The following is a 19,116-nucleotide window of genomic DNA, read 5'->3' as shown; positions in this document are numbered from 1 at the left end:
CAGGGAAGAATTTCTTCCTTACATCTCATCTAAATCTGCCCTCTGTCAGTTTAAAGCCGTTACCCCTCATCCTATCCCTACACCCTGATCCAGAGTCGTCCCCCCCCCCCCTTTCCTGCAGCCCCTTTCAGCCCTGGGAGGCCGCTCTAAGGTCTCCCCGGAGCCTTCTCTTCTCCAGCTGAACCCCCCAGCTCTCTCAGCCTGTCCTCACAGGGGGGTGCTCCAGCCCCTCGAGCATCTCTGTGGCCTCCTCTGGACTTGCTCCACCACACGTAACTAACTACAAGATGAGATTCAGAAGTTTTTCGTGGCTTCAATAAAACTCAAGAGCTACAGAACATTTTTTTTTCTGTGTTAATTTAATCATACAAATATTCATTTATACATTAAGGAAAAAGCTTCCTTTATTTTTACCCCCAATGTGCTATCATAGGACTTCTCCCAGACTCAATGAGGCAACACACCATCCTGTTCTACACATGCACTCCCCCCGGAGAGAATAGACAGGCTGCAGAACCACCCACGCACTCACACACGAAAAAAAAAATTAAAACACACAACAGAAACCCAGACGTGGGACAGCGTGCATTTCCTAACCCTGCAGACTCCAGCTGCTCTCATGCCCACGTGCTCTTCGACCGCACGGCTTGGCCCCTCCGCACTGGCAGAGCCACGACTTCCAAACCTTGGAGGGGTCTCAATCCAACACTCCTGAGATGTGGGCAGCAGATTCCAGCTCCCCCCAGCCCCTCACGTGGCATTGCCAGCTTTGGGGTAGCCCTAGGGCTGTCGTGCTCCAGTTTGCCCAGGCTGAGAGAGGGTGCCTGGGCTGCTCAAGCTGTCTTAGTGATACGGTTCTGCACCCCAAGTGGCTCACGCTGACACAGGGATCCATTTAAAGACCAGAGATGTTCTGCGTTATCTTTTTTTCTTTCAGAGGGGTGAGGGGGGATTAGGAAGATCTCTCTTTCCCTCTTCCTCAGGACTTCAAGACAGATGGGTGTGAATCAGACTGGAGCCAGTTGCAGCCTCTGTCACCCCACCCTCCTGTACCAGTGGGTACCAGCCCCATCCCTGCCCCAGTCAGGAGCACCAGCCTCACTGGGATAACAGCCTCTCTACTGGTTCACCAGCCTCAGCCCAGTAAGGATTTCCCCCTGTTTCTAACAGGCCTGAGTTCTACGTGTGTAACTCACGTGGATCGGGTTATCCGAGCCACCGCACACACTCCAGGCTCACAAAAATATTTGGCATTCAGCACTTTCCAAAAGCCAGGCTGTTTTGTTTCATGTATCTGATGTTAAGACTCCACGAGTTTGAATGCATCAGCCCCGTGGAAATCAATACAATCAGTGTCCTGAAGTCACCTGGAAAGAGCTTTGCTGAAAACATCTCAAATCCCCCTCTTTAAAAGCTGGAAACCTGACAGCGAGAGCAATTTGAGGGCTGGCTGCACCACTGAACTCCAAGGAACCAGAAGAGATAAAACCACCTTTGGCCTCAGCGAAACAGTTTTTTACTCGAGGAAAAACCCCGAGGTAGAGCAACCACTAATTTAAATGTTCTTCCACTATCACAGCCAGGGTTACAAGGCCAACCCTCAGAGCACGCAGCGCTCTGTGTGACCGTTCCCGCAGACGAGAGCACTCACACTCAGCTGCCTGGGGGAGAGCAGAGATGTGAGCAGCAAGAGGCTGCAGATTTCAGCAGCAACTCGGATCCGGCCCTGCCTTTCTTCACCCCCTGGAGTAAGTGACCCTTGCCACAAGGACACCACAGACCAAAAACACTCAAGAGGAGAGAGTGAGTTCAGCTCTGTGCAGAACAAGTATGCCTTCTGAGTGGGAAAGCACACGACTACTCGGGGTGCATGCAAGTTGGTTGTTGTTTTTTTTTTTTTTTTTCCAAGGAAAATTCAGTCTTAGGAGGAGCACAGGAACACAGATATGGCAGCCATTATATATGGGAGGAGCAGAGGTGGCCAGGAGCAGAAGAAAGCCAGCGTGGGGGTATCCAAGTTCAAGGGTGTCCCAGATGCCTCAGCTGACAAAAGGCAAAGGTTGCAGCACCAGCTATAACATACAGACTCTGATGTTAATTTTCCCCTCCTTCCACTACACAGATGATAAAAGAGCTAATAAAGATAAGGAATCACCTCATCACTTGGACAAACAGCAGTGTTTTAGACACCTTCAGTATCACAAGAGGTGTGATGGTCAGAGACGTGTTCACGGCTTCAGAGCTTGTCGCACAAGCCACGTGCTTGGAAAGGAGGGAGCGAGGAAAGAATCCACTTGTCCACACAACCCCAGTGATGCAAAATATTGCCTAGACTGAAGGCTGAGAGATAACTGAGCCAAGGCAAAATGATGTTACAGGACAAGAACCAGACACTACAGCTGCACGGAGCAGGCAGCACAGCACCAGGGGTTCCTAACGCTCACCAGCTCTAACAAGCTGCCGAGAGACCCAGGCACCCACCAAACTGCAAGTGCAAACAGCTAGAAGTCCAAAGCCTGCAACACCTCTTAGGCATATAATTTCTTACATTATATTTTTTTCTCCCAGCAAAGAGCTTTTGGAAGGGAGACTTCAGATAACAGTGACCTTTAACAACTGAACCTCTGAAATGCAAACAAAATCTATTGCCCGATTCTTCCTCTGTTGGATACAAGGAACTCCCACTGTCCTCCCACAAGATCCATCTGTATGCACTAAGATAAGAGAGTCCTTGGTAGCTGCAGTGAAAATGAATCCCCCATTGAAAGCCAGCCAAGAAAATACAACTAGTCAAGAGCAATCAGCGTAAAGCCACACACCATGCAGTAAGTCTGCGCCCTGCTCCAACAAGGAGAACAAGGGTCTTCACTGGAAAGATGTGGAAGAAGGTAGTGGGAGCTTTGCACATTACTGTATCTTTGGCAGACGGCTGTTCCAGCCTTGTTCACATTTCTGAATAAGACGGTGTCCCCTCACTTCACTCCCCTTCAGTGGGATCTGTGGTGACACAGCACTTCAGAAATCCAGCACAGCACTCACTGCCATTCTCCTTCCCTCACGCTGGACTTCCCAATCCATAACCGGAGGAAATTTTTTTGAGGAACAGCAGAGCAAGCCGAATCTTTAAAGAAGTAATTCCTCCCCCTGGAGAGCCCATTTAGAAGGTTAAAGCCTCAATGAAGCTACAAGTCAGGATGATAAAGGCGAATGAATACAAGGCGACAGAGTGGAATCCAGCTGATGATGCAAACTCTTGTTCTGCATTCAAAAATGCAAACAATTAACCTCTAAGCTAATGCTTTATCACAGGAGAAATGAATGCGAACTTATAGTCTAAGAGAAAAATGGGAGATTCAAAATTAAAAAGGGCATGACTTCTGTGAAGCTTTGCAACTACTACCAAGTGAATTATTGCTAAAGAAAAAGTTTCCTCTTGGCACAAGACCGATCGGCTTGCTTGCTCTAGGCACAGCTACTGTACATCAAGAGTTAACAAAAAGGTATTTTTAAGATGCTAACCACATAGGACAGCTCTGGAACTTTAATAATCCTGTTTCTTATTAATATGGGTGTGTATTTGCCTGTACTTCATGTACAAGGGAAAGGGAAATGAGCCCTCCACGTTATCCTAGAAGTCCCAGTCTTTCTCTCTAACTTTGCTACTGAGACCTGTTCTTCAGCATGGTTTCCAATGACATGCAGGACAACTAACAGCAACACCCAAACCAAAAGGGGAAAAAAAAAAAAAAAAGAAATAAGATTAAAAAGTCGGTAACTAAAACCAGCAGATGATATTAAAAATGCAGAGCTGGGTGCAGACCCAACCTGTCACTAAAAATGTCTGACAAAAAGAAGTCACTGCACAAACCCCAGAAGATGCTAAGCAAATTCCCATTCGGTAGCAAGCAAACCATGACAGTTCCGTAAAAATGCACGCTGTCCCTTATTTAAAAAAAATATGAACAAGAAACAAACAGAAATTAAACATTTGCTCAAACTACAACCGCTCTGTAGGCAAAATATTTTTTTTAAAGATGGCTTTTTCATTTTCATTTTTTAAACTTTTTAAGCTACCTAATTACGTGAGAATGATTTCTAAAAAAAAAAACCCCATGGTGTTGGTATATTTTCTTTCTCATAGCATTTAACAACACTCCTGAAATCCAGCATTCACACATGCATACTTAGATTTTGTATTTTCCTCTGGAAACAGCTAGTCTTAAGTTACTGGGCTTTTGTTTTTCTTCTTTATCCAGAACACGGAGGCAGAGAAGGGGGGGTCCACGTTGTGTCTGTCTGCCACATGAATCCCCCTCCCTTCCCCCAAAAGTCAGTTCTTTGTTAAATTCTCCTCTTGTCGATACCCGTTTTGTGTTTTTATGTTTTAAGACTGTCCGAAGGGATAAGGACCGTGGAAACCCTGAAAAAAAGTTGGAGACATAATCAATTTCAACAGGCAAAAAATAAAATCGATCAGTGCACACCTACAAATACTGACCATCCCATCCCAGTACTTCCAAACCAAATGCAACCCTTTACCCACCAAGGTGACCTTAGCTGCCCAGCCTTATGAAACACCCCTGAAACGCAGGTTTCACGTACTTGTAGCTGCTTTTCCCAGAGATGACAGATGCTATCCACTTACCTTTCAGGTGTATTTAGGCCAGGTAATAGCCAGGTGTTACCGGGCCACAAAGGAACTTGTCTTTTCTACACAAGAGCAAAAATCCCCCACAGACACTACAATACCTGCGAGGCTAAGCAACTGCAGTTTCACAACTCTTTCTAAAGATTACAGCAAACAGTTAGGAGGCTGTAACTGGTAGAAGAGTCTATTTAAGAAAACAATTAAGATTTGGAAATCCACATTCCCCTAACTGCCACTTTTTCCTTACGTGAAAAAAACCCAACATCAAACCAAAAAAAAAAATAAATGCTTACTACGGAATCCATTTTCACTCCTTTACATCCTGAAGTGAGTCACCTAAATGACAGATCTAGTAACAGGTCTCAAATTAACAGGAACTCCCTCCTGTAGTGTCTATTGTTTCAATCAACTATTCAGGGTTTCATCAGGAAGCAAAAGAAAGTGACCAACGGGCAGGCAAGAGATCTCCCAAGTCACAGGGATATAAAGTTTGTCACAATGGTGAAGGTACAAACCACACACAAGATCCTCCTGTAAGATCCAGACACATACTCAGGTCAGAAGTGAGAGGAGGAAGAAAAGCTCGTTACATTTCATTGTCAAAGTTGGAAGACCGTTATGCAAATGCTTATTTAAAACACAGCCCAGCTTCTTCCCTGCATGCTGATGAGCAAGGCAGACGAGAGCCCAATTAGCACAAAGTCATTCTTGGTCTTTAAGTGAAACTCTGACTTCAGTTTTCATTATTTTGCCTTTAACAGGGCAAATCTCAGAGGAAACACCGTTTCCTACGAGTTCTCCTACAACTCTGTAACAACCTTGCTGTGTGAGCCACAAAGCCATGCAGCAATGAGTCTTTAATGTGACTCATATAAAGAACATAATCAACTTCATTAGCTTAAGCCCAGCTGCAAAAACCCAAGTTCAAGAGCTCTGTTGTACGTTACAAAGACAGTGCTATAAGAAGCCTGCAGTCTTGCTACAACTGGTGAGAAAAAGTTAATTCTTCAGGATGTATAAGGTGGCAAAATAAAAGATGATGATAAAATGAAGCATCTATGAGCAGCTCTCAAAACTTAACCAAGAGACGAGGAGATTAGCACGCAATTAAACAGGACATTCATTAACTGTGTGGGAAGGATGGAAGACTGGAAACTTGGAGAAGCTGTTTGCAGACAGAAATACATGCAAGTGATGGAAAAACACACACTCTCCTACCCTAGGAATATGCTGCACTCCCAGTTTGTAAAGCAAGCTTTTCAAAAGCTAACACCCAGCAGATTCCAGCACAATAGTTCACCTCAGAAAGGAGAAGCTCCCACCAAAACCAAGAGACCGAGATATTCAACATCTCAAAAAGAAACCCAACAGTCACTGAAACAGGGGGAAGGGGAAAAGCAGAAGAGAAACAGTAAAATAATGTGAATAGATGCACAAAACCACCCCAAAGGACACAGAAGGAAAACTGTTAAAAACAAGATCCTAGGCAGTCTCACCCCAAAGGGGTTAAGCTATTGCACTTACTGCTCTGCAGAAGAGAAACGGGATTTGTTGCCGATTACCTGCACAGACACATTTGCCAGAATTTGCTTCATCTTTTAGTCACCTGCACATAAGGCTTTGTTTGCTGATACTGACTGGCGAGTACTGGCAAGCCTCACCAGAGTGGTTTAAACATCAACTGGTCCCAGCTGCCTGCTCCCTCTGCCGGGAGCTACCGCCTGCGCAGCGGAGCTGGCGCAGAACCGTTTATGTATTTTACAGTTTATGTCCCAGGTAAAACCTTGTTGATCTAATTTGTGCATGCCGTAAGCCAAGACATCTGCATCACCCCACGACATAAAAGAATTAACACAGTTAATCAGTACACAGTCCAGAGGCTTTGGCTTCAGTCAGAAATGAGAACAGTTCATTAGTCTTTTTGTATGTAGAGAGGGACCCTGGGAAGAGGCTATTAACCTTGTTTTCAGGGAAACCCTCTGGATCTTCAGATGCTGTTTTCTGTAGCAGGTAATTTAAAGCTACACAATTATGCTAACCGTGTGTTAATTAAAACCAGAATTTAGCTCACCTTCGGAGTGTCAGATTACTAAGTACATACAGCTTTGTACCACTTGCTACGCTGCACTTAACAGGCCGCCATCCCTAGATGTGCTTCTCTCACGAGCAATTCCAAGAACAGTCGCAGAATCTGTGATCAAGGTTAGCTTCTCCCAATGCAATGAATTCCACCAAGAAGAAAATGCCCAAATTCTTTTGGGACTGCCACTCTTCACTGCATTTCACTTACCCATGAGATTTATGAGTGTACACAAGAACTTACAAAATTAAAACACACTTTTTTCTTCCCTTTAAGATCAAGCATAGACTTGGTTTAACATCAGACCCTGAGCAAGAAACTCTTACTTCCCTTTGTGACATGAGAATACTTTCTTTCTTCTTCCTCAGTAAGATGCAAGCTCTCTGCAGAGCAATTCTCATGGCATTTATTCAACATGCACAGTGTAATAGTGTCTTGACACCTGAAAACTTCAGTTACTGCTGCAATGAAAATACCAAACTCCATTACATGACATTTTCAAGAATAATTATCCCTTGTATGCAATATTTTACATCATAACATGCAAAAATAATTCTGCATACCACTGCAGTTTTTCTGAGTGATTTCAACTGAAGAATTATTCACACTATTTTTGGTGAATTCCCTTCTACTCTCGGAATGAGATCACTGTCTTTATGGGAAGCTCAGCTGCAGCTTTGCAAATTTACTTTCAGTTCTTCCAGTATCTTCCACAGAAGTAATTGCTAACTTGCTAGTGAAAGCATACTGGCTACTCATACAGATTAAGTACGTGAGAACAGAGAACCGTGGGTTTTTTTTTCAAGACTCTACATGAAAATTATTGGTATAAATTATCATTTGACTTCTGTATCTAGAAGGGAATTGCGATGTTTTGGAAAGTTAAAGGCCTTTGTAAATACTGAGCTCTTTAAAAGAAGGCACCTGCGCTAGAAATAAAATGAAGATTAAGTTAATCTTTCATAAACCATCACAACACAGGCTTTCAAATAGCTATCTTTATTTCACCTTTGTGACTGAGTCAAGATCAATAAAAGGTACACTTCAAGAGAGACAGGAGTTTGATGCACAGCTGCAAAGCAATACAGGCGTCTCCCAGTGTACACTGACAGTAGCATCAGACAACGCTACAAGTCCCCGTTTCCTCATCACCTCCTGGGCCGCTCCTAGTCAGTGCTTCTCCAAACTACGCAGAGTTTTCTTGACTAACTTACGTAAACTGAACACAAACAGAAGAACAAAGTATTGAGCGCTTTTAAAATTTTTATTCCATGCATGCTGTGCAAACATGGCATGGCAGTTAAGACCACCAGGAGGCTAAGAACCCCCTCACAGTGCAGCCACCTGTAGGGTGCACACAGCTGATGAAGTACATGAGGGCTCAGGTACATGATTAAGTTACCATGCAACAACTCAGCTCTTGTAACTTAATCAATGGCGTGCTTTTAGTCTGCAGAGATAAAAGAACAGGGAAACTGTTGGCCTGCAATGGAGCAAAGTTAAGCTAAAATCAGATTATCTCGTATTTCCCACAGTCCAAAAGCACACGGACTGTTGGTTTTCATGGATGAGCTAACATGCAGCATCCAAACACAGTAGTTTTTCACCAGATAAGCAAACCAGCTCATGCAACATCAGTTTAGCCTGCAGATGCTACGCAGCAGTGTGGCTGTCAAAGAGTACCTATGGTAGTTTTGAGTCCAATGTTCTCCCACTTTGTTCTAAATGAATTTAGCTACATGGTCACTAGCCCAGTTAAAAGACCAGATATCAGGATGGAAGGAGCTTCTCTCCTGCATGGAAGCAAACATTTCTGGGGTGTCTTCCTTACCCACAAATATAGTTTGGTACCCAAATAGTTTCCAGTGAAAAAAGTTCTGTCTGAAGTTTAGAGGTATTCCCAAAAATAAGCAAATTGGAGCGTCTTGGTTTGGAAGAAGCACGCATCTAGAAGCAGCAGCAACTTTTAAACTGGGAGAGGGCAAGCCAGTCAAAGGCTCTAATGAGAGAGAGGTTTGGTTCCCCCTCAGGTATAGAAAGCTTTCAAGTAGCATGGATCAGAGTTCATCTCCACACAGAAAGAAGATGGGGAGCAAAAATACATCAGGAAAAGAGGTGTTAAGATTTTTAATTCAGTGAACTCCAAATATGCTTATATTTCATTGGGCTTTTAAGAGTAGCATGAGTAACAAACAGAACAGATTAATACCAGACAAGTTGTAGAACGCCCTTTGCTATGGCGGTGACTATGCAAATGTTCTGTATGGGCAAATCTTTGCCGAATCAGAACTTCTACATGCAGATTTCTGCATCACACAGAAGGCAGCAATTCCTCAATTCTTATGGGCAACAGATTTAGAGATATATATATATATATTTATATATAGGTGACAAGTACAATCTGAATGTCAGTATATGGCTATCCACTTCAGATCTTTTCAGACATTTAAACCTGTACGTTTCTTTCCTTAGTTAAGAAATTTAACGCTAATTCCCTAGGCACTGTAAAACTGCATCTTGCGCTTTTAATGTAAAAGACACTCACAAGAGAGCAGCAGTGACCTCGACAGTGTTGCTATGAGACAGAAGCGAGTAAATAGAAGGAAGCTATATTAGCCTCATCTCTCTCGAGAATACAGAGAGAAAGCGATTGCCAAAGAGGAGAATAAAATACCCATGCATGGGTATATCTGGACTCTAATACAGCTCATCCCTATCCTGAGATAAGCATCCTATCCTGCACTTAAGCACATCTTTAATTCTAAGAACATGCAAAAACTCCACTGGGAATAGATATAACAACAACATGCTTAAAGCAATGCCCTGAACACAGACCCTGATCTACAACCTTCCAGCAGCTTATTTGGTAAGGTGAGCAGGGTGGACCCAGGGAAAGCATACACTACAGCAGGAATAAAGATCACACTCAGTTTGTTTCAGCCGTATCACAGGTTTCATCTTATCTGCTTATAGGGAATTCAGTGTCTTGTTTTGCTTGATTTTGTCTAGAAAAGTTTGTTTCACTGAGCAGAGCGTCCAAACCATGTACTCTGTGCTGCTGTATAAAAGCATTTTGGATGTTTCCACACGTGAAACATTGATACACTTGTCTAATCCAGCAGCAGATGGCACACCAGTGTCGCTAAGATCCTGACTCCAGTGGGGAATTTCAGAGGACAAGTCACACCTGCTCAGCTGCACCAGAGGGAGAACTAACACAGACAAGGTCTGGCAACTTCTAGTATGTTTTACAGCTGCAGATGCCAGAAAGTGCTAGTTTTAGCTCAAAAGATTTCATGGTCTCATGCAGCTGCATGACTGGGATTCTCCACGATCTCTTGGCAGAGGAGAAGCCTCCACAGTGATCTGAGACATGTTTAAGGGCTTATACTGCTTGTAAATATGGGACATAAGCCTTGCTGAACACCTTAACTAGACCTTACCCATCCCCTTTGCTGTATCTCAAACGGTGTGTCAAACATGACTAGGGATTCACTCCATTCTCTGGGTACATGAAAGCAGACAAAAATATTAGAGGTCCTGCTCAAAAATAAATAAAATCCAGGAATCTTAATGTGCAACTACGTAACCAACCCACAGTACTCTCTTGTCTGTTCCTAGAAATTGAAATAAAGCCTTTCACATCAATATTCAATCACAAGACAACAGCTCGAAACGTTGTATTTTCTTTCCCCCTCTGAAGCAGCAGAGTACAGGTCAAGTCCCCAGGGAAGTGGGGAAGATGGGCCAGATACAGCTTTTCCTAACAGGTACTGGAACACCATCTACTACTCAGGTGGTTTAATACTTTTGACATCACCTCCAAAAAGCCCTTTTCCACTTAGTCTGAGTCCCAGCTGGGGATGCTGCTTACACATCACTCCTTTTTAGGAAAAAAAAAAAAAAAAAGTATCATCTTTTCCAGAAGGATCTCCAGATTGAAGGAAGGAGGCATGCGATAGCACTAGACATGTACCAGGGAAGGTGGGCATGTTCACCTGGCAATTTTAAATGAGATCAAGTATCTAGGATGTCAAACCTACTCAAGACAGAAACAGTATTGTACCAGTGTGCATACTGAGTCCGTGGCAGAATGCCTCCTGCCCTGGACAGGGGGCACAAGGCTGGAACAGGACTCTGATCTTCGGACCTACCTTAATAATGGTGTCCAAAGGAAAAGCTAGCTTGTTTTATTATGTCAAATAGGAACACTGTAGTAGACAAAAAAAAAAACTTAAAAAAAAAAAAATCAGTGAACTTTCACATATCCCACCCCATCTCCAAAAAGGACTATAAAGTTATCTCTAGTGAAATAAGAAACAGAATTTCTGTTTTTATCTCATACAATCTACTTCAAATCCACCCGACAACAGTCTCTAAATACAAAAAGAAACAAAAGACCCGAAACAGAACAAGAAAAAAAGGGGGAGAAAGGCCACCTACCCTACATCTGAGGTTAGATTATAATGGCTCACATCTCATAAGAGTATTGATCGTGAACTTTGGGTTATTAGCTAAAACAACTTAAATTTAGTGAAATCCTCTCTGGTAGTGCTTCACTCTCCTTTTTGGCTTTTCTTTTCCACAGTATAGCTGACCTTTCTATATCCTCTGCACCTCCAAGAGGTATTGGTTTCTTACACCTACGTTCTTAGGAGAGACACACACATCTACTGCTCGGCCAAGAGAGTCTGTGGTACACTCTACCTCCTGGTGCCCACCTCGCTCCCCTCTCACTAGGAAGGGAAAGGATATGTACACCACAGGGAGAGACCTAGCAAAAACCGAAGGCCACGTTACTGCTAAAACGCCACATCCAGAATTTCTACGCAGGAACTATTCCAGAAGTGCATATATTAGCAGTTCCACATCCATCCATCTGCAAGTGCAAATCAACTACGAAGCAATCACCAAGCTCTGCACTCAGAAAATAGGCGAGGAGGAAAAGGAAGCTACCTCCAGCCTCAAAGCTGACCATTAAAAATGGAATTGAGTTTTCCCACCTAAATTAAACCTAGCATTTCAGTTATGAAAGCTTTAAGGGAAGCCCACTATCTCAAAGCTGCACTTAGTAACTGATTTTTTTTCTTTTTCATCAGCCTGATACACAGAGCTGGTACCAATCTTTGCCAGGATACGTACAACAGGCAGGCACAGGGCAGTGCTCCCCACCCAAAGCACCTGAGAAAAAGTTTATGCAGAGCAGCTGTATCAGTATATAGACAGCCTCTGCAGTCAGACAACAGCCTGGCTCCTCAGGGAGCACCACTATCCACCAAGCAACCACTAGAAGGCTGTGACTTTCAGTCACTGCTAATGCAGGCTGTATTTGAACCGATAGGTGAAAGGCTTTATTTTCTCATCATTTCCTAAGCCATCCATTTCACTCTAGTGAGCGAGAATCTTGAAGCAGGAGCCAATACAGCTTATAGCAATTTATGTTTCGGATGCAAAACACAAAAAGGGTGATTGGTAGTCTGTCAAACAGTCAATCCCGCGCATGCCATCAGTAAAAAAAAAAAAAAAAAAAAAAAAAAAAAGCATAGCCCTGGTGCAAAGTAGGGTCACTAAAATATGATCCACTGGTAGAGGACAGGCAGTTCATCCAGTTAGGAACTAAAGTGCTGTAGGTGAACTAACATTAGGGCTTTATTAAGTCATTCAGCAACCAAGTGTTATTGTCCTACACAGCCTGCTTAAAGTACAGTAAAGCATTTTAAAAGGATTTTAAAAATCAAACTAGTTTGACATACGACAGTACACACCTACACATACTGGCTGCATTAACAGGTGGATTCTGAATTGTAAATAATCCTGCAATTCATTTTTCACACACAAGCAAATAAAACCAGTCAAAATATCACTCAGACTCATATAGCATCCACCAAGCAAGCTTTTGAGAGAGATTTAAAGTAAAGATAATTTAAAAGTCACCTACAATTATAAACAAGACAAGGACAGACAGGAATAGTCCTTTGACTGACTATTCCTGACAGGTAGCTTCTGGGATCAAAATGTTGAACTCTGTAGTCTCCCCACACCAGCTAAAAAGAAGTTATCTGGTTTATCTTAGGTTTTGGGGGGGGGTGGTGGTTATTTCTTCTTTTTTCAAAATTATGTAAAACTCAGGAGCACATCTAGAGAGATATTTTGACTTATTTGCACACGCAACTGGAGCAGGCTCCAGCCACTAATAGTTACAGCACCCAGACAAGATTATATAAATTTTAAGAAGGACTTGAAGCAAAAACCAAAAAGGTGGATCTGGTAGAGTCTATCAGAGGCAAAAATATTTTAATATAACATGAGGAGTTGGCAGAGTCAGACAGTCAAATTCAAAACCTTCCTTAGCAGGTCTGGCAGAAGCAGAAGGGAAGGGCTTTGCAGTTTGTAACGAAGAACTATTACATACATCACAGTCTCATCACCTACCCATTCTCCTGTTCTCCCAGGGCACCTACCTTACTGTATGTCACTACCGACAAGTTGTTCGAGTGACTGCTGGGGGAGAGATTTACAGAGTTTTGTGACAGTCCATTCTGATCTTGTTCGATTTGGTCAGGAGCAGGCCCCCATGTGTTTTTGCTGATTGTGCCTAGCTCGGAACCCCCAGGGTCTTTTAGGTTGTTTTCATCTGGTTGCCTGTTCTTCTGTGGAGAGGCGAACGGGTTAAAGTTTCCTTCTACCTTGCGATGTGGTTGCGTGTTGAACTCTGTTTCAAAGGATGACAGCTGCTGTGTTACACCTAGAAGTCCTCCAACTTCCACGCTGAGGATCACCCAGATGACATCTGTGGAAAAAAGAGACTCGGGCTGTCACTAGATGGAGTTAATGAAGAAGAGGGCAGAAGGAGAAAAACAGAACACGAATTCTAGCCTTTACAACAGCAAGAAAAAAGACTGATTGTTTAAAATACATTTTTGTGAAGCATCAGAAGTACTGATTAAACACTAGTTTAGTATCCAAGCTTTCAAGAAAACCAGGCAAGTTCTATTCCTTCTGAACTTACATGAACTAGCTAAGAATACATAAAACTTGACAACTTGAAGCTCCACACTTCAGATTACCAATAGGATGCACTGAAAAAAGAAAACCTTAAGTGACTTAATCCAAGGCTAGGCAGCAAGACTGAAATGAGAGCCAGGAGATATCACTGCCAATCTTCTACTCTGATGGTAAAGAAAATGCAATGGTTTTTGTTGAGCTTTGAAAGGCTTGGCTATTAAAGTAAACTACCTTTAAGTCACCCTTCTGTTGTTTATGACAATTCACTGCAAAATATCTCCATTCCAGTTCCAAAACATTCACAGTAGGTGGATAAGATACTCAAGCTTGGTAGACTATTACATAAATTTGCAAACTACTGGTTAGAATAAGGAACATATTTACAGTTCTTACCTAATGCGCGTCTGTCTCTTGTACATAGATAAGACTGTTATTTTACTTACCATTTCATTTACACTTCATGCAAACATTATGGCCTATTTACATTTCTTGGTATGTACCCAAATTCAGTTTTATTGCTTCCCCCCCCCCCTCACCTCCCCATTAAATGTGCTCCAGTTTTGTTTTGCTGCATGGAGAGGGCAAATTAAAAAGAACAGCAGCAATACCTTATCTCATCTCAGCAGATCTAATAACAGCACCTCACATCACACGTAATTGTTTCCAGGTTTCCTGCAATCAAGCATTAACCTACAAGGGGCTCTTTCGTGCTGCCACTGGTGGCCTGGGGGAGCAGACAGCAGGTCCTTTGGCTGCTGGGTTTTACCACCAAGGCTTCTCAAGCAGCGTTAACTCGCTGAAGCTCTCCTTCCAGTCCCTCTCCAGGCTGAACTGGGCTGGGGCTCATTAGTTTGCATTTTACAACCCAATTAGAGACAGGGGGGTGGGTTGACCTTCCAAAAATACGACTTGCTGAAGGTCCCCCAGTCCCCTGCCAGGGCTGTAACCCCCTTGTAAAGATCATTAACGCTCCACAACAGCCCAGGACACTGCGACCCCCCCACCTCCCTCCCCGCCGCCAGCGGCACCGCGGTGCCCCCTGCTGCTCGCCCGCGGCACAACGCCCGGCCCGCCCGCTCGCCCCGGGGCTACCAAAGGCGAGTCAGGGTGAAAAAACACCGAGCCACGGACCCGGCGGCTCGCCAGAGCCTCACGCTGCTGTCAGGCCTAACCTCTGGAGGATAACTAGCATAAAAGGCATTAACTATCCGGCAGGGGAAGGGCATCTTTGACTCAAAGCTCGGTAGCCAAAGGGATTTTAATTTGTAGGTCGTTTTCTCGCAAAATGTGCAACTTCAGGAAGTTTAGTAAGATCTTGAACTGTCAGCAGCTGGGAAAACCTTGGCTTTATAGACACACAGGCCTGCGGCAGGCAAGGCAAGGTGAACAGGCCTTTCAACCTGTACAGAGGAATTCATGCCCTTTATTCAGGGACAAGTTACATCCACTTTTGACACTGAAGAGTTGTGCGTTTACTGTCAATTCTGCCAAAAACCCTGTGCTTCTGAGCAAAGAGTTATTTTTGACTCCGAGTGCTAACATCTCTCACTCAAAGCCATGTAACTTGGGATACTCCCAACTGCCAAAACAGACACAAAGATGTTCTCGCTATAAACTAAAGCTGGCTAAAAATGACTGAAAGACTCCAAATGAATGAAGATGTTGGTGGCTGAGGCTGAGGCACCAGGCAAAATATCAAAAAGTGGTTTTTAAACACAGGAAAATGTTCACAGTAGATGCACCAAATTACTGTATTAAAACCTGGGCCTTAACTCCTCAGGTGAGGTTTTCACCACTTCTTATTTATTTTATTTTATGCTCATATGTAGTTCACGATGTTCAACACCAGAAAACTGGGAACGAATCCTGACAAGGACTGACTGGGAAAGAGTCTCCAGGAGAACTGCACAAGTCCCTTTGTTTTTCACAGCTTTGTGTAATCTGCAGTTTGTTCCAGTGTTTAGATAACAGTTCTGTGCTGACCAAGACAACAAAGCAGCTCACTTGATGTTTTATCTAGTCTATTTTCTATATTTAGTCTCAGAGCTGGCAGACCTCTACCTTCACCATGTGGTTATCAGGAGAGTGTCTGCAAAGGGCCAGAAGCCTCCATTTTGTCTGCAGTGGGAATATCATGAGGAAGAGCCTGAAGTGCTGGAAAAGGGATCACTCACCTCCGTAATAGAGTCCTGTGGCGGTGCACATTCGCCACTGTCCCTGATACATTCCTGCTGTGCTGGGGCTGCACATCTGAACGCTGACGTCTGCAATCTCCTGGGGCTCCAGGGACCTGACCATCACCATGTTTACGTGGCCAAATTGGTCTCCCCCGACATACTTCAGACAAACCCCTGGGGGCCACGCCTCTGTCCCTGGGATTAAACAGAAGAAAGAATTACTGACAGTGCACCAGGAAAAGCTTTGTGTCTGTTTGTGTAAGACTGGATGAAACACGCTTATTAAAACAGTTGTGCAATTGTTGAACAGTCAAAGGAATACCAAGATACACACAACACAGCCAGCAATGGATGCTGAAGAAGAACGCAGTGTTCAGACAAGGTTTAACTGGTCCGTTCTGAGACCAGCAGGATAATTTGTATTTCTATTTGAATAATCTCTAGGTCTTTTTTACACAGAAAAATTCTCAGAGTCACAACGTAACAGCTGCAAAAAAAAAAAATCAACATAACCAACACACATACATATATTTTAACAATGCTAGAGACAAGGTCAGACCTCAGTGGGGGTCTTCCCCCCCCCCCATTTCTTTCCACCTCCCTACATGCAGCTCCTGAGCCTTACAACATCAAAATACACGTTATTAATACAAAGTGCTGGAAACATTTTCTTTCAGGGATTCACTCTTTTTTAAGCCTGTTAGCAGTCTCAGGAGGAACTCATAGTTTGAACTATAATTGAAGAGCTAGTACTATTTTCTAAATGGATTTATTTCCCTTCTTGCACCAAGCCTTCTCTCAGCCTTGTGCAAAGGTGGAAAGGATTGTGAACATATGATTTATTTGTGGAGATCAGTGTTTAGACTGCAGATACCAGGACTGACAGCGTGACCTGGCAATCTGCAGAGATACAGAAAACAAGCTGCAAGCACAGCCATCTCCGCCAAAGATAACAAGTACTGGGGCAGATGAAAGTGCTTCTGAGAGTCGTGAAAAATCAGTTTAGCAGGATTTTCTTTTGCTTCTTCCCCAGTAATGTGACATGACTAAGCCAATGACTTTGAGAATACCTTCTGCTTAGGTGAGGTTGATGGAAACAGCCAAGGAAAGACTGAACCACCAAGAAGCTTGGAGCCACTCTGTCTAGTCTGAGATGAGAATGGTGGATGCTGTTCTGACCTTGGGTTACCCCAAAGAGCATCCTTTGCAACAGCTTGCCTGCTAATTTAATCCATGTGGATACTTCAGTGAAGACATTGCAGGGACTGGTTTTCTAGTCGAGTCCTTATTTGTGGAATTCACAATCTAGCAGGGAAAGCATGATATGAACAAGTAAAGTGGGATATTCAGAGCGGAGGATATATCGCTCCAGTTGGAAACAGTACTGAGATAGGGAGGCTCTGAAAGAGGAGCCGAGTGACTAGCTGACCTCAGACTATGGCGTGTGGGAGTTGAGCATGAAGTCTCATCTGAAAAGGTTGGCAGCCCAGCAACATGGTTTAGTTTAAATAATTTATGTGATTTTTATCGGTTTTAATGGCTTTAGGTTTGCAAGGTGCCTAGAACGCTGCAACTGATAAGCCCCATAAAATGAAATGATGATTATGTCATTCTATTTCAGTACACTCATCTCTCAGGAGATGATAAATTGTAGTAACTGTCCTGCAGAGCCAGCAGCAGCTGGAGGTAGAGTGGGAAGAGGAAATAACTCTGTTAAATCCTGCTGCTCTTTCAGCAATGGTTCTACTATACAAACTGGTCTTTTGGCACAACCCAAGCACCGTCCTGGAAGATATCAGAGAAGGGCATTAGTTTTTAATAACACACATGAAAACCTGACTGAACCTAGCTTTACTGCTTACACACTTAAAACTGACAATCTCTCCGAGCTCTGCCTGTCATACTTGTCAGACACTAAACGCTTCGGTGACACATGCCTCAGGTATTTCATGTTCTAGAACTGAAGTCATTTAATCAAGGGTTCCTGTAGAGTTGTTAAAAACCTTGGCTTTGCTTCAGTTATCTACCTAACAAGCAGATATTATCTGGAAACACTATAGTCCTTTGATATTATACCTTAATTAAGCCATAAAATGGTTTTTAAATGCTACAGTCCTTCTTAAACTGCACAGTCATAACACAGTATGCGAAGTTGCATTTAACTAAAACATGCCTCAACAGCATGGTTTTAACAAAGATCTGGCCTCCAGCACCACTATTAAGAGTACAGATGTACATTTTAAGAAGTCAGGCTTTAACCCACACAGAAGCCAAAACAAATGTTGGCCTTGCCAGGAACTCGTAAGTCAAGATTAACTCCCTTTCCTCATTTTAGAAGGCCCATGGATTTCAGCAGGTCAAACATTCCAAAAACAATGAAACATTGCTTGAACTAGGATGTTAAATTAAGGTGTAATTTACATGTAGGAAAGAATACATCAGAGGAACAAGAGAGGAAGGAGTCTGAAAGGAGAAAAGGTAGGGGTGTAGACGTAACATACACAAATTAAGATACTAGTAGTGAAGAAACAAGACCTGTCAAATTTACTACATTTGTAAGACCTGTATTTGAGACATTTATAAAAAAATGCCAGTCAATTTTTCACATTACCGGAGTTTAAGCAAGCCATATGTGTTGCCTTTCCACTGTACTAAGTCCAATAAATGGAGGCAGAAAAACTGAAATAATTAAGCCCTTCTACTAAGATACAGTCTCTACAGTGTTCCTAAACACACACACCCCCCCTCTTCTCATCTCCCATGTCCTGATGAAATACTCGTGGATTTTTCAATATAACTGTTATACTTCGGTATTCAGCACAAATCTGTACAGCACTCAAGAACTGCAGTTATTTACAAGTAGAAATATTAACACAGCTGAACTTTACTCATGATGATTCATGACATTATACCTTGTTGTGCTATCATTCTTCTTCACAAAAGTGCAAGCAGGTCAATTAAATTCAGACACACAGCTTAAACATTCATGCAACATCCTGTCACTGCAATGCTTGAAGACAAGGTATTCCACTTTGCATCCATGGATCTCATTTTTCTCTCTGACTACATCCCAACAGATCAAGCCCTGAGAATGTGTTTTGCTTAGTCTCACTTCCTGGATCCCAGTCACTGTTTTGACTTATTTCATACTGGAATGTGGTCTCTCCAGCCCTGCGTCCTCTCAAGAGCACAAGAAAACAATTTTG

General features: G+C 43.1%; 1 protein-coding gene across 2 annotated transcripts in view; it reads right to left on the bottom strand.

The window, feature by feature from the left end:
- Window positions 1-340: 340 nt before the first annotated feature.
- Window positions 341-19,116, bottom strand: part of ILRUN (inflammation and lipid regulator with UBA-like and NBR1-like domains) — a 34,462-nt gene continuing 15,686 nt past the window's right edge. The window contains exons 3-5 of one of the 2 annotated variants that reach the window (XM_074925189.1): window positions 15,908-16,105; window positions 13,190-13,518; window positions 341-4,420 (exon numbers count right to left, since the gene is read on the bottom strand). In XM_074925189.1, coding sequence (XP_074781290.1) covers window positions 4,385-4,420; window positions 13,190-13,518; window positions 15,908-16,105 — 563 coding nt within the window. In that variant the 3' untranslated portion in view covers window positions 341-4,384. The remainder of the gene's footprint in view (window positions 4,421-13,189; window positions 13,519-15,907; window positions 16,106-19,116) is intronic. The other variant, XM_074925190.1, reaches the window with a different exon arrangement.

This window comes from Athene noctua, chromosome 23 (genome assembly GCF_965140245.1).
Source record: "Athene noctua chromosome 23, bAthNoc1.hap1.1, whole genome shotgun sequence".
In the NCBI taxonomy this organism is placed as follows: domain Eukaryota; kingdom Metazoa; phylum Chordata; class Aves; order Strigiformes; family Strigidae; genus Athene; species Athene noctua.
Note: the sequence above shows the minus strand (reverse complement) of the source record. Positions and strands in the feature narration are given on the sequence as shown.